The sequence below is a fragment of the Dermacentor variabilis genome, chromosome 1, assembly GCF_050947875.1.
Source record: "Dermacentor variabilis isolate Ectoservices chromosome 1, ASM5094787v1, whole genome shotgun sequence".
NCBI lineage: Eukaryota > Metazoa > Arthropoda > Arachnida > Ixodida > Ixodidae > Dermacentor > Dermacentor variabilis.
In genome coordinates, this window is record NC_134568.1 from 127,009,804 (window position 1) to 127,023,910 (window position 14,107).

The following is a 14,107-nucleotide window of genomic DNA, read 5'->3' on the forward strand; positions in this document are numbered from 1 at the left end:
TATATTATACAGTTGACAGTTCTGCGCATAATTTATGAACCAAGTTTCCTTGGACAATCTACTGCATAGTTTGTTCAACAGACATCGCGCATGACTCGCCGCTAGAGGAAGTAGTGATCATTCTCTTGATATGCTACATGTTCCATGCGATCAGCTGTTACATTTCCTATGATTTTGCAGCGACTTGAAATCCACTGCAAAGTTATGTCGTGTTGTAGATGTTTCGTTATGGCGTATGTTTTCTGTATTTCATATGTCAGTGTGCTGCTTGCTTTTCTTAGGTTGATTTCATTTAACACAGCAATGAGGCTTGTAAGTCACTCAGAATTACTCGCAGTGAAGTGGTTCTGACTGCTGACATATGTAACGTAACGCAGAAAGTATTGCGTAGAGTTCTGCCGTTGTGGACGTAAATTGACAAAGCTTACGAGCTCTTTTCTCTCGGTATGCAGGAATATAAAACGCAGATGTAGAGCTTTGTTTTCAGCATGATCCATCGGTATATACGTGAATGCGATCTACGTACTTAGTGTAAACGTGTGGTAAAATTAATTGCTTTATCGCAACTACGGGCATATCACACTTGCGACCTACTCCAGGAATTGAAGTGACTATTTCTGAAATTGCTAGTCGCCATTGGGGATGAGTTGCGCAAGTAGGCCAGTATTCGTAAGCAGGCAGTAAGTTTTTGCACCGCCGTATTTCTTCATGTACGCGTGCAGCGGCTCTATCCTGAAGGTATTGGCATAGTGGATGTTTAGCCTTTTGTGTTGCGAAACGAAAAAGGTGACGACAAGTTTCCGTAAATCTTAATGCATGAAAAGTTGGCTGGCGGGGCTCGTCATCCTCTCCTTTCTTTTCACCTTCATTTCTCCTATGCTATCCGACCACACGGCTATCCCCTGAATAATCTGTTTCGTCTAATGCGGACGGCAACTGCTAGTCCCGAAACAAAAGGTGCAGTCAGCGATGTGCCGCAGTTATACAACGCGCCTCTCTTGCCTCTCATTCTGTCCTTCTCTCCGTTTACCTCTTTGCCCACTTTTGTTGTCGTCATTTCTGTGGCGTGCAAGGAGGCAGAAAAGAAGGACCACTCACCGGTTCACACCTGCCGACGCAGTATTTCACGTTGCACTGGAAGATGACACCGTAGGATTCCGTGAACCTAAATGCCTCGTAGGAACTCTGAAGGCTACTGTCAATTTGCATGAAGCCAGGGAATATGGTAGGATCCACAGGACAGCTGTAGGAAAGGACACAAAGAGCGTTGCGATGCATTGGCGGCGCACATGCTGAAAGGAATAGCGAATGAGTGAATAAGAAAGCGGCTATACCCTCTTTCGTCAATGATTTCAAACGTGCTCCTCGCATCCTTAGCCATGGCGATGCAACTCCGTGCGAAGATTCCGTAGGGAGCTGTAAAATGAAAAGAAACGGAGCATCATTTAATTCATCTTCTTCTAGCGTTTCTTTTTTTTTTTTTTTGCATGCTTATGGCTTTCGCGTGGCAGGATGTGCGATAGCGGGCATGGTTCGCTACTTAAGTACGCCGTGAGCTTTCTCGTCAACGAATGGCGGATAATACTTTTTTACCGACCGTATTTCCAATTTTCTAGTGTCATACCAAAAATACAGTAAACCTTTGGTATAGCAAGATTATCGTGACAGAAAATGCAGTTTGCTATAAGTGGTATTTCGTTAAACACATAGAGCTTCTAAGAGAGCCACAGTAACGCCGGAAGTGCACTCCAGTTGTTGAGAAACTCATAAAGCGTACAATTTTGCACAAATCAAATGCAAACGAGTTAAAGGTAGGAAGAGTGTGTTATTTCGCTTCCGCTTTGAACACTTGTGTGATGTCGACATACTTTCGCTCATATATGCATCAACTGAGGCCTGCATCATCGTGGTGGACAGGATTGTAGCGGTACAAAGTCGCACTCTCGTGTTATTATTTTTGAAAGGCGTTTTATTTCATAATTTCTAGTTTGTATTCAATTTACCCATGACAGTACATTGAAACAAAGCTGCGCTTAGTTTGCTTGCTTGCTTGCTTGTTCGTTCGTTCGTTCGTTCGTTGGTTCGTTCGTTCGTTCGTTTATGTATTTGTTTGTTTGTTTGTTTGTTTGTTTGTTTGTTTGTTTGTTTGTTTGTTTGTTTGTTTGTTTGTTTGTTATAGCGTGTCATGAGCGCAATGTCTCAGAAGTTGCGACTATCAATTTATTCCAGAGTTTGAAACCTTACTGTGGAATAGCCTTTCCGGTAAAACATTAACCAAGTTACACGGATCTTCGCACTGTTGAGTTAAATTAATATCACTGGCATAAGTATCAACAAGTCTTTGACAACTATCTGACAATTGTTTTACAACGGGGCAGTACATACCGTATGCTTTTCTTTAACAAATGAGTTCCTGTGGAAAGATTGGAGTAGAACATACCTCGACTACTCCGTCTAACTTTGAGTGCATGTCCCCCTGTTCTACAGATATAAAAAAAAATAGACACTATCGCATATGTGAGCCAATACGAGCAACTGACCCATCAAAGACAGCGCAGCTATATAAGGGAGTTCTCACACCTTGCGGAAATCCAAGACGTCTGTTTTGACACTTCCCGAAATCAATCCAATTCATTGCAAACTCCACTATATCTGGTGCGATTCCTTCACTGTACGCTGGAATTTTCATAAGCTTCACTGTACCCAGGCTTTGTAGAGAGACCTGCGTTTTTCCTTTAAAACCATTAAAGAAATGGCACGGCACGAACGTACTCATATGAATATCTACTAAAATTGATCACAGCCAAACGGCCCATACGCGATACCCACAACATGTTTATCGATTTGCGCCCCTCCTAGCTGACCTCCAACATGTAGCCAGTGAAACGCGGCATCAGAAACAACGCTTATGGATTACTGGCTCAGATAAACCACACAAGAAAAGTGGTTATCTATTCCAGTGAGGCGTATATACGCAAGGTGACTTTTATAATTCTTGTTTATTTCACTTCAAAGCAAACCCGGGGCCCCGGGGCAAGCTGCTGGCTGTTCTTTAATTGACATTTGATACCGAGCGCACCGCCCGCGTAAAAGCCGCTGCAGAAGTTACCTTAACAGCTTCACTGTAAAATTAAAATAAAGATGAATGCGCACAGCTGCCATAACTCATAATTTCATTTGTGAGACGGTTTGCCTTGCGCAGCCCTGGCACGATAAATGCCTAAGACGTAACCTCCGCGGACGCCATATGCGCGGTACTGTAGTTTGTCCGAAGAGGCAGTGAGCATATTCCGAAATTTTCTGTCACAAGCGTTTGTTGATGGTTCAAGCGTTTCTACACTTCTCGATATGGGCCTTTCACGTACCTTCTTCCTGCCACTTCTTCGACTCGATATTTCATGGACATTCTGCCTACTACCACTTATTGCCCTCGTGTCACTTTTCTTTCTTTTCTTGACATTTCTTTTCTTGTCGTAAAAGCATGCAGGAGTGACTATGTTGGTTGTGTAAGAGAGTTTTCAGCTTCACACCATGTCTACAATGCGAATGGCAATAACTAGGAGTACCTTTGACTGATTAACACAGTCAAATCCGTGCCTTCGTAGCCTGCTTTTCAGATTGTAAAGATTGCCATTTTTATTCTCTTTATGAACGTATAATGGTTTCCAGCAAGTACGGACGCGAGCACAAGAAGTAGAAACAGACAGGACAGCGCTGGACTTTCCAGCGTTGTCCTGCGTTGTCCTGTCTGTTTCTACTTCTTGTGCTCGCGCCCGTACTTGCTGGAAACCATTATACGTTCACCATGCACCAACTGGCCCAGCAAACTGCTCTACTATTCCCTTTATGTCACCCACCGCTCATGGGCGGCTGATTCTTGTGATAACGTCGCAGTACGCCACACGCGCCATTAGCGAAGAGTGAAAAGAACAGAACTGGAACAGAATAAACCGTTACATTACTCCGACCTTACACACGTTGCAATTCAATTGAAGTAAAACGTATACACGGCTTGTAAAATGGACGTCACATTAGTTAATATATTGCTATGTATCACATGCTTCCTTGTTTTGTTTCCTGGTTTTGATTTGTTGTATTATGCATGTATCCTTGCTAGTGCTATGCAGCTATTTTGAAGAACAGCGATACAAAAAAGAGGCGACTGAAAGAGAAGGAGCAACACAACACCGCTCTGGCATGTGTTATTTTCTTGATATCCTATAGGAATTTCTAGCGTATCGCTACTTCTTCCTGGGCTAGTTATTTCATATTTCTCGTGGTGGAAAAACGCTAAAACATGTAAGGAAACGAGTGGACTGGAAAGAACATCACTGGCAACTCGCTTTATTCGGAGAAGACAGGTACACTCTTTAAGACGGTTCTAGCGTGCACAAATACGCTTGCGCACCAAATACAGACCCGTAATAATAGCCCTTGAATTGTTCAAATGCGTGCTTATTTCAACCATAGCGCGAAGAACGGATGTTCATTGCTGCGGATAGTAACAGCCGTATCGCTGACACAAAAAAAAAAGTCGCAGTAGGCCTCGAAATGCGAAGCATCGATTGCAATAGCAATTAGAGAGTATGCGGAGTAAGGAGAGTAGTTTTATTAGCCATATAAACCCGTAAACATTCGCTTACTAGCTAGATAAACAAGCATGGTGTCAAGCACACAGGCAAACTCGATGACATCGTACACTCGCTGTCAAAAGCCTGGCGTATGGAAGAGTGGCAGCAGGAGCGAACGAATTGACCTTCGTGCTGCCTCTCGTTTCAACGCGAACTAAGCTGCAAGAATACAGCCCACAGAAAGGTTTCAGCCCTCGGCGCACTTAGACTATGTGCTCATTGCAGATTGCTTTCAAGATAGGGCCCGCGCGGCCGCGCTCAGCTGCGCCATACGCAGCCGCAGCCGGAGTAGAACGGTCCTCGGTACCTTGCGCACGAAGACGGCGCGCTTCCTCCCTGCCTTCCTCCCTTGCGCATGCGAGATCGAGCCACCATCCTCAGCTTACCTTCGCACACTTTCGCTCGCACCGACAGCATACGGAGCGCAACCACGATGTTATAGAAACCACGCTTTATGCGAAACATGACGGCGACGACGACGGCAGAATTGCGCCTGAAGAGTATACATGATTTACTATCTCACTTATAATAATAATAATAATAATAATAATAATAATAATAATAATAATAATAATAATAATAATAATAATAATGATATATCATTTATTTCTGATGGAATATGGCTCCATTAACTCGTGTTCCAAGGCATCTTTACCTTACCGAGTGCGCAGTTATTAAAAAGACTCACACGTGCAGGAGCCACAGTGCATAGGCAAATGCACATAAATCTTAATCTTGATCAGAAGCTCGTGCTTCCTTGCCTTGATAACGGCCTGCTTGGCCGGTATAATCCCTACCGACGTTCTTTCCAATCCGATCGTTCCTTTATATGTTCTCGCGTCTTTTCCGCTGCAGGAAGTGCTAGCTTGTCGTGACTAATTTATTGCATTTAAAAAAACTCTGTTCAGTTCTTTTTCTCTTTCCCAAATGAAGTCTGTCCGCTTACTCCAAGTAACCTTTACAGTGCGTATCACAAGGTTGAGTTAATGATTTAGATCCGCATTCACAAGATTTCCTTACCTAAGAGCATTTTGTCATTGGCTGGGGTCTGGGTGCCTGCCACTGATGCTAGCAATCGACCTGGGGCACTATAACATAAAGCTATTCCAAACTTTTCTATTCCAATTCTGCAATCAGCCCTCCACGATTGGTCAAAAACTTTTTTCAACCACCCTCACTTCGCCTGTGTGTCACTCGACGTCACGAAAACCGCGATACATCCACATCTGATATGACGCGTACACACTGATTATGCATCAGTGGACCGAACAAAAGAAAATAGTTATTTCTGATTTGACGCCATTTAGCCATTAACCTTCGGCTATTGGTCAAAAGTTTTCTGGCTGCACGCACTTCACCTACCTGTCACGCGACGTCATAAAACAGCGAAAACTCACTGCGTCAAAATGACGTGTACGCGTTAAAAACCCATTAATATGTCGAACAAAACTGAATTTCTTTCTGAATAGCCGCAGGCTGCCCCGTTCCGAAAGGAATAAAAGATAGTTGCCGCCGATCGCTCAGGCACTCGCACCTGCCGGAGTGCATGTGTTGGTCTGCGTGCAATAAACTTTTTGCGTGGCCGTGTAACGTTTTCAAGCACGTTCACGACCTCGCTCTGCCAACTCTTCCTTGCTGAAGATCCGTTTTAGTGGCATTTTTAAGCTTCCGTTGCACGCCGCCGCGATTTTCAACCAGCCACCTCGAGCCAAGTAACGGAAAGCGGACCAATCGCAGACGTCGGCACCACCCTTTTCATCCGGTTATCTATTTTCAGTGCGCTGGCTCAGCCCCATAGAATTCCTCTCCACTTGAGCGTGATCCTCGCCTCTCGTCAGCCAATTAGACAAGATAAGCAGCTCACCGTAGGCAATGTCATTTGTTTTTAAAGCAAACAAAAGTGACCTATAAACGAGGAAACCGTTTGATTGGTCTCTTGAGACAACCCTGACGGATCACCTCCCTATGCTTGTGTTGGCGGTTACGCAAATTTGACGTCAGGAGATTGGAATAAAAACATGCTGGAATAGTTTTACGTTAAAGGGCCCGTGATAACGACGCATTCGCAAGGGCGATCTTTAATCTCACGCAAATTTGTGTGTGTGTGTGTCAATGGGTTCCAGATTGCGACAATCACCGTAATGAACGTTTCCAGCCAAGGCGGGATGTCAGTCTGGTGGTTCTGCCTTACAGTCGACAGCGTTTGCATATTGATGTTGCACTAACATAATGCAAGGCCTACCCAGGCAACTGATTTTTTTCCTAGTTATTTCTAGAGTATAGCGCTAGAAAACTGCAGCTGCGTACACTCACTGCTCTCAGGTATTTCGATCCTGAAGGTCAGCCGATCACCGATCCTGACCGTGGACGCCTCCCTTCCGTCGACGCCGAAGATGACGATCTTGGGGAGTGGTGCCTCCGGCGAGGCCGTTATCTGGGTGGTGTCGGGGTCTCTGAAATCGAGATCACTGCTCCAGTTACCGCCAGAGGTCCGCTGAGGTAAGCGCGAGGATATGGACAGAAGTGAGTACGAACGTGCGTTCGGTCGCTTACCTCACGGGCATCATACCGAACGAGATGTTCTTGGACGAGGTCTCGTAGGTGCAACGCACGTTGTACACTTTGTCTGCTTTGGTGAGGACCACGTTGTGGTGCTGCAGTACGACCGTGTTCGTGTATACGCCCCCCTAGAAGAGTAGAGCAAAAACACGCAAAAAAAGTGAATCTTCGTGATGACGTCGACCGGTGGTTAGCGATGGGTGGTGAATGCGGCAACAGTAATGTGGTCTCCGCAAGACTTCTAGAGAAAAATGCAAACGACTGTAATGGGTGTCGTATATGTGTGGTAGCTATAGAACTGACTGCTACGAGTGATTTACTGAGGTCTCCGTTGACGCATCCCTGGACTTACACTGTTCTTTTTAATTATTATTGTATTATTCACCTGTAGCATGTAGAGAACAAAGGGATGCAGTAGCCGAGACACTTAATACCTGAAACACTACACAGCGACTTTTTGAGAAAAAAAAAAGGATACAACAGTAATATGATTCATTTTCTTAAAACAGCATGATGGCAGGATTTTTTTTCGTAGCTGTATCTTTTATAATTCTTATTATTAATGTCCCGTCTATTATTTTCGCGCGAAATATTCGATACCTGCGCCTGGGGTATGTCTATCCTACTTATTTCAGTTAGAAGAACGAACCAGCTATTTTATACACACCGCAGGTGTGTTTGTCTTTTCATCCCACTTTGCGGTCTTGCTTTTATGCAATGGTAAACTTCAACTGCCTTGTTTACAGCTCAGCGGTTCTCGTGCGACACAGTGCTAATATGACTTTTTCTTGTTTTTTGTACTACCATGGGCAAACGCAACCCGAATAGGAAAACTTAAATCGGACCAAGAGAATACGAAGATTTTGCTTCAGCTAGGGGAATATTAGTCTTTGTGAATAGAGGTAGGACACAGGACGAACAATTTTCTTTTTCGATTTCTGTGTTCGATTTTGTGGCTAGAAGTCCGTTGCTTCCATAACAATAATAGTCGAGTAACTAGCCCACCTTAACAATCAAATAATGTTCCCACATTTGGGCGTATGTGAGTGCGTCTGCTCGCATTTGAATTCTGCTGCTCGCCTTTCATTAGTCAACGATAATGTGTCGCTTTTGACAAGTTATGTGCTGCCCAGAGTCTGCTATAATTCAAGCGAACTTGCCAAAGTACGCAACAACTAAGAGGCAAGGAGGAGCCAACTGTTGTTATGAGCTCTTTGATGTATTTACATGTTACCTCTTTGAGGTAAGATTCGCGACAGAAGGCGGTTTCTTAAGAGTACGCTGCATACGAGACTACAGCTCTATTGCAGCTGAGTGACAGCAGCGCGCTTTTCGTTTTCATACACTTGCCAGGCTGCGCACACCGTACACAGAACCAATGCGTTGGAGATTGAAGAGCCACGCTCGTAATGACGAGTTGGGACAGAAGATGCACTTGATAAACTCACGCACAGTTTCGAAACTATTGTTTAAACTAATGTCTCTTTGTGTCACGTTTCTCGAAAGTTTGCTTCCCGCATAAATACGGAGTGTCATTATTCGTGTACAAAGATTCAATCGCACTGTAAACTTTTTGGCGCTGAATTGCCCATGTAAGTATATGACTGTGTGTGTACATTACCCTCCTGTGTCCGCACGTTTTCGCATTCAAAAACGCATACGAAGACAAACTTCATCTGTTTTCCTTTTTTCTGCTTGTCTGTTCACATACTGCATCATTACGTCATTTTTATTCTACCGTGTGACTTTCAAAATAAAGTAACCTCAGCTGCCATTTAATAGTCGCATGCCCGAAAACATGTACAAAAGAGATATAGAATAACAACGTTTCTCTCTATAACACATAAATTATAATAGAAATAACATAATACCACATATAACGGACACCACCGGCCTCAGTGCTTTCTGTGTGTACTCGCTGTTAGGGTTTGAGCCAGTAACATGTTTCATAATGCTCTATAACAGGCATTAAACAACCAGGGGCGGCTTGCACGAACATTTAATAGCGAAAAAAAAATAACAAATGTAAGAACGCGTTCTAGTGCGGACTAAGAGCTGTATAGGCAACACTTAAGAACGCGTTCTTAAATTCGTTATTATTTTCGTCATTAAATGCTCGTTCAAGCCGCCTCTGGTCTCCTCCAGAGAACGTAAACCGCAAATGAATGGCGAATTGGGCAAATTGGAACTTGTCCGTGACAGCAGGGCACGGGAAAACAAAGAGGCAGAAAGGGGAGAAGCCGGGACAGCGCTTATCCGATATTTTCCTCTTTCTGTAACTTCGTTTTGCCGTGCGCTGCTATATATCATGAACGTGAACCTCTTCATCGGTCAGTAGCGGTCGGCCGTGAACTTTTAAAGTGTTATTGGTGCTCTACATATTCATTTTGCTTGTGCATGCCATGCCACCTCAACGCGGGATTCCAGCTCGACTGGGCCAAAAGACGACGCCCTCCAAGGCGATGCATCTAAGAATCATTTGCTTCTGTACATGCCACACTGACCTGCGCCCACGTTACACATGGGATACGGTTTATAAGTGCTTGCTGGCATGTGCAGATGTAGCCCCGTACACGCTTCCCATTGGCGAGAGCAAACGCACCATTGACTGTGTGTTGCAGTCTTGCCCCGTGAGAGAGAGGTCGAGCCGAAAAGCTTGGCTGTTCCGGACGCTCGTGTTGCACGTCTCGCTGCGTCCCATGGCGTAGATGCGACCGTGGAAGGGCCGGCTCGTCTTCACGTACACCACTATCTTGGCGTCCGTGCACTGAATGGACACTGCGAGCGGGAGACATCGGCGGGTAAGGACGCCGTACGTTTCAGTACACAGGGCTGAAAGATAGCACAAAGATGCAAACTGTGCTGTTGCGCGCTTCATTCCGACAACGGTTACTTAATGCCTCCTTTAAGCCTCCAACTAGGGCGGTGGTTACGCGTTGCCTTGTCTGCCTCCCCCCACCCATATCCTTTCTGCTTTTTTTTCCTTCGTTTTGGTATTTTCGTCGTTAACAGGATGCGCTAATGTTAGCTATCTCGAGTAGCGCAGGAGGCCAATGTACACCGCTGCTGCAGTATACAATCTCAACAACCTGAGTGAGTGGTGATAGTCACGCTGCAAACTATCGGGTACGCACAGTGCTACCTATCTACATCCTATCCCATCACCCCCTTACCTCAGTGTAATACATCAAGCAAACTGGACATGCGTCTAGATTGCCTCTTTCTCCAGATTTGTACACGTTACAGAAGAAAGTAACCGATTACAATTACATTTACTTTTTTGGAAATATTATATTCATTTCGGTTACCAGTTACTGCCCCACGATAGTAACTAAGCGATTACTGAAGAGTAATCGATTACTTTAACGTTAATTTCCTCCTTACTCTGATTAACGTTACACAAATACAGTAACTAGAACGAGCTGGCCTGCCTGCTTCAATGCGTCCTCTGCAGTCTTGTTGACCTTAACTAAGACTGCTTTTCAAAATTTTCTTCGTTTTCTTGTGGAGATATCTGTCAGTCACACTGAAAACATGCTTGATGTGCACGTTTCAGAGAAGAGCTATGTTGTAACGCAGGAACAGCTTGATCACAGGATTGTGCGTGGTTGCTCAATGCTGCGATTCTCGGGTCTGACATCTCTATGAAACGCGGCACTTCATTGTTGCTGGGATTATGGGAAGGCGCTCACGACAAGGCCCCTGATAAAATGAAACATCGTCCATAGGTGATTTCTTGACATCAAAGTGCGAAGTGGTCTTCACTAGTGAGCAGCAGAAGTACCGATTCAATTTATTGACGAACACTCGGTTGACCTCCTCCCGGCGCCCTTCCCTCAAAACCATTTAGACTTAAACGACTAATTGTAAAGGTCGCAAGTGAACATTCACGTTTCGCGAAAACGTGACCAAATCTGTGGTGTAATTCAATATAAAGCTGCCTAGTATTCAGCCCTAATAATACTGATGTTGCGTTATAATCCCAAGAACAGGTGCGTATAAGTCACGTATACGTATATCAAACAATAGAACCGTAGCGTTTAAAGGCCAACAACTTGTCTATACCAGCAAAGTCATAGTCACTATGACTTCACTACTCTTCACTATGATTTTCACTATGATATTCCATTCACTATATTCTATATTCTATACTATTCTATATTCTATACTATTCCCTATGATATTCACTATTCACTATCATTACTTCACTATGACTTATAACTATTAGCACTAAGCGAAAAGGAAATAATCAGCAGCTCTTAGCGCTTATAAAGGCCGTTTAAAATCACTTTCAGGAGAGAAAGAGAGAGGGGGAGAAAAAAAAGTTGTTGTAAGAGAAAATGTCAGAGATAAGCCTTCCAAGACAAGTGTTCAAATATGCAAGCCTACCATGATCAGGGGATCAAGGCGCAGTTTCGGAATGCTGATAGTGGGACGGAGGTAACCGATGTACATGTTTTCATTCCTTTAGACAGTGCAGCTCCCACCAAATTTCGGTGCTCGAAGCTGCGTCACCTGTTATAGCTTGTTCCATCAAAATGTAACTGGGGCGCTATAACGTAAAGCTATCCCAAACTTTTTTATTCCAATTCTGCAATCAGCTCGACGCGACTGGTCGAAAGCTTCTCTGAGCCATCCCAACTTCGCCTGTATGTCATGTGACGTCACGAAAACCGCGACAGCTCCCCATCTGATATGACGTGTGCAAACTGATTATGCCTGATTAGACCAAACTAAAGAAAATTAATTATTTCTTATTCGACGCCTTTCCGCCATCAGCACTCTGCTATTGGTCAAAAGTTCTCGGGCTGCGCCCACTTCGCCTGTCTATCACGCGAAATCACAAAACCGCGAAAACTCATCGGGTGAAAGTGGCGTTTGCGCGTCATAAATGCATTAATATGCCGAACAAAACTGCGTTTCTTTCTGAATAGACGGAGACTGCTCCATTCCGAAAGGAATAGAAGATGGCTCCCTGCCGATCACTTAAGCACCGGCTACTGGCATTTTCCGGAGAGCATGGGTTTATTTGGGTATAGTAAACCTTTTTGCGCGGCCGTGTAACATTTTCGAGCACTTTCGGCACGTTTACGACCTCGCTCGCCAACTCTTCTTTGCTGAGGATCCATTTTAGCAGCATTCTCAACCTTCCGTTGCATGCCGCCGCGATTTTCGACCAGCCACCGCAAGCTGGTCGAAAAGGGCAGGGGGAAGCGGACCAAGGGAAGCAGACACTACCCTTTTTATCCGGTTATCTGTTTTCACTCCGCTGGCTCGGCCCCAGCGAAGCCCTCTCTAGTTGAGAGCGCTCCTTTCCTTTTGTCAGCCAATTAGATAAGAAAAACCGCTCAATGTAGGCAATGTCATTCGTTTTGAAAGCGAACAAAGGCGACCTCCTTTAAACGAGGAGAGCATTAGATTGGGCTGTTCCGACAACGCACGGGTAACGGCCCCATGCTTGCGTCGGCGGTTACGTAAACTTGACGACAGGAAATTGGAATAAAAGCACATTGAAATAGTTTTACGTTCTAGGGCCCCTGGTTACATGTAATTGGTTACTGACAAAAGTAATTGAATTACAATGAGTGTTACCGAGTAAACAAAGTAATCGCTAAATTACAAAATTACGAAAAAATCGTAATTGATTAGAAATAATTAAATACATGAATTCGTTACGTACAAGTCTGTCCCTGTCTTTGCTTATCACTCTCAATTGGCCTCTCTCTCTACCACTTCATAATTTAATACGCAACGCGTAGTTAGTTCGAGGCGTTACTCGTGAAGTGATTGGTTGGTGCGTCGCAACAGCTGCGGCAATCGCTGTTGCCAGAGACCACACAATCACGTCGTATATCGTATGCCACCACCAGCTGCCTGAAGAGAACATTCTCCATCTATCCCCACTCGGAGGTTATAACGATATGTGCGTGTTGGGGGGAGGGGGAGGGGGGAGGGGGAATGGCGTACAGAAGCGTCATATTTATTTTCGATGTAGCGCCAGTGTGCCAGTTACAGATCCACCTTTTGAAACTGATGACAGGATCTTCTGGCAAAACAGGATGCGGCTTTTCTTCCCTTCATTTTTCATCTACCGACCAGCAGGTATAATTTTTGACGCATGTAATCTGGTAGTTGTAAATACCCTTTCGCCCAAGTTAGGCATCGGAGGCGCTCATTAATGTGGCATATTGCCTGCACTGACAATGATGGACTCCGAGCCCTTTGTTCCTGTCTTGAAGAAATATCTGCAAAACGGCGCTTAATATTGTAATAACCAGTTTTGAGCAGACGTCGCTCTTTGCTGCCGTGCAAGTTCCAGCATCTTTGTCTCTCGCGAACTTTGCTCGCTAGGCTATTATTTCCAAATAGGTCAAGCATGAGGTCGACACGAGACCCACAAAGCTGTTGTGGAATTCTTTTCAGCCACGGGTCTCGATTGTCATCTGAAATGCTCCTACTCGGTTCGTGTGTAATGAGCTGCATTGTGCTGTGCCTCCCTCGTTTTCCTTTCCATTTTTTTTTTCTTCTCCCCTTCAAGCTGGTGGGCGTAGCATCTCGAACTCGCTTTCTGAAAAGCGGGAAACGCATCACCTTAGCTTGTCGGAACACTGGGTCACCTTACACTACAGAGAGAGAGAGAAAAAAAAACAAATGATGAATGACAGATAGGTTAACCAGATTAACTGTCCGGTTGGCTGCTCTGCACTTTGAAACGGGGAAAGAGTAGAAAACTGGAGGAGAAAAGAAGATGTGTATATGAAGAAAATGTCCCGCACAAGCATAGTTAATGCATCTGAGAGCAACTATAGTTTTTCAATCAGTACCGATGTTTTTTGTTCGTTTGTTTTTGTTTGTCTTTTTGTTTTAAACACACTAGGCGCTTTTAGGATCCGATCCGAGGATCCGAGGGACCAGGA

The 14,107-nt window shown here is 44.5% G+C and overlaps 1 protein-coding gene across 1 annotated transcript in view; it reads right to left on the minus strand.

Annotated features, from left to right (window-relative positions):
• tyn (trynity) overlaps positions 1 to 14,107 on the minus strand; it is a 52,028-nt gene that overhangs the window by 8,078 nt on the left and 29,843 nt on the right. Inside the window, exons 7-11 of the mRNA XM_075694678.1 lie at positions 9,793 to 9,968; positions 7,185 to 7,318; positions 6,945 to 7,084; positions 1,335 to 1,416; positions 1,099 to 1,243 (exon numbers count right to left, since the gene is read on the minus strand). Of these exons, the coding sequence (XP_075550793.1) occupies positions 1,099 to 1,243; positions 1,335 to 1,416; positions 6,945 to 7,084; positions 7,185 to 7,318; positions 9,793 to 9,968 (677 nt within the window). The remainder of the gene's footprint in view (positions 1 to 1,098; positions 1,244 to 1,334; positions 1,417 to 6,944; positions 7,085 to 7,184; positions 7,319 to 9,792; positions 9,969 to 14,107) is intronic.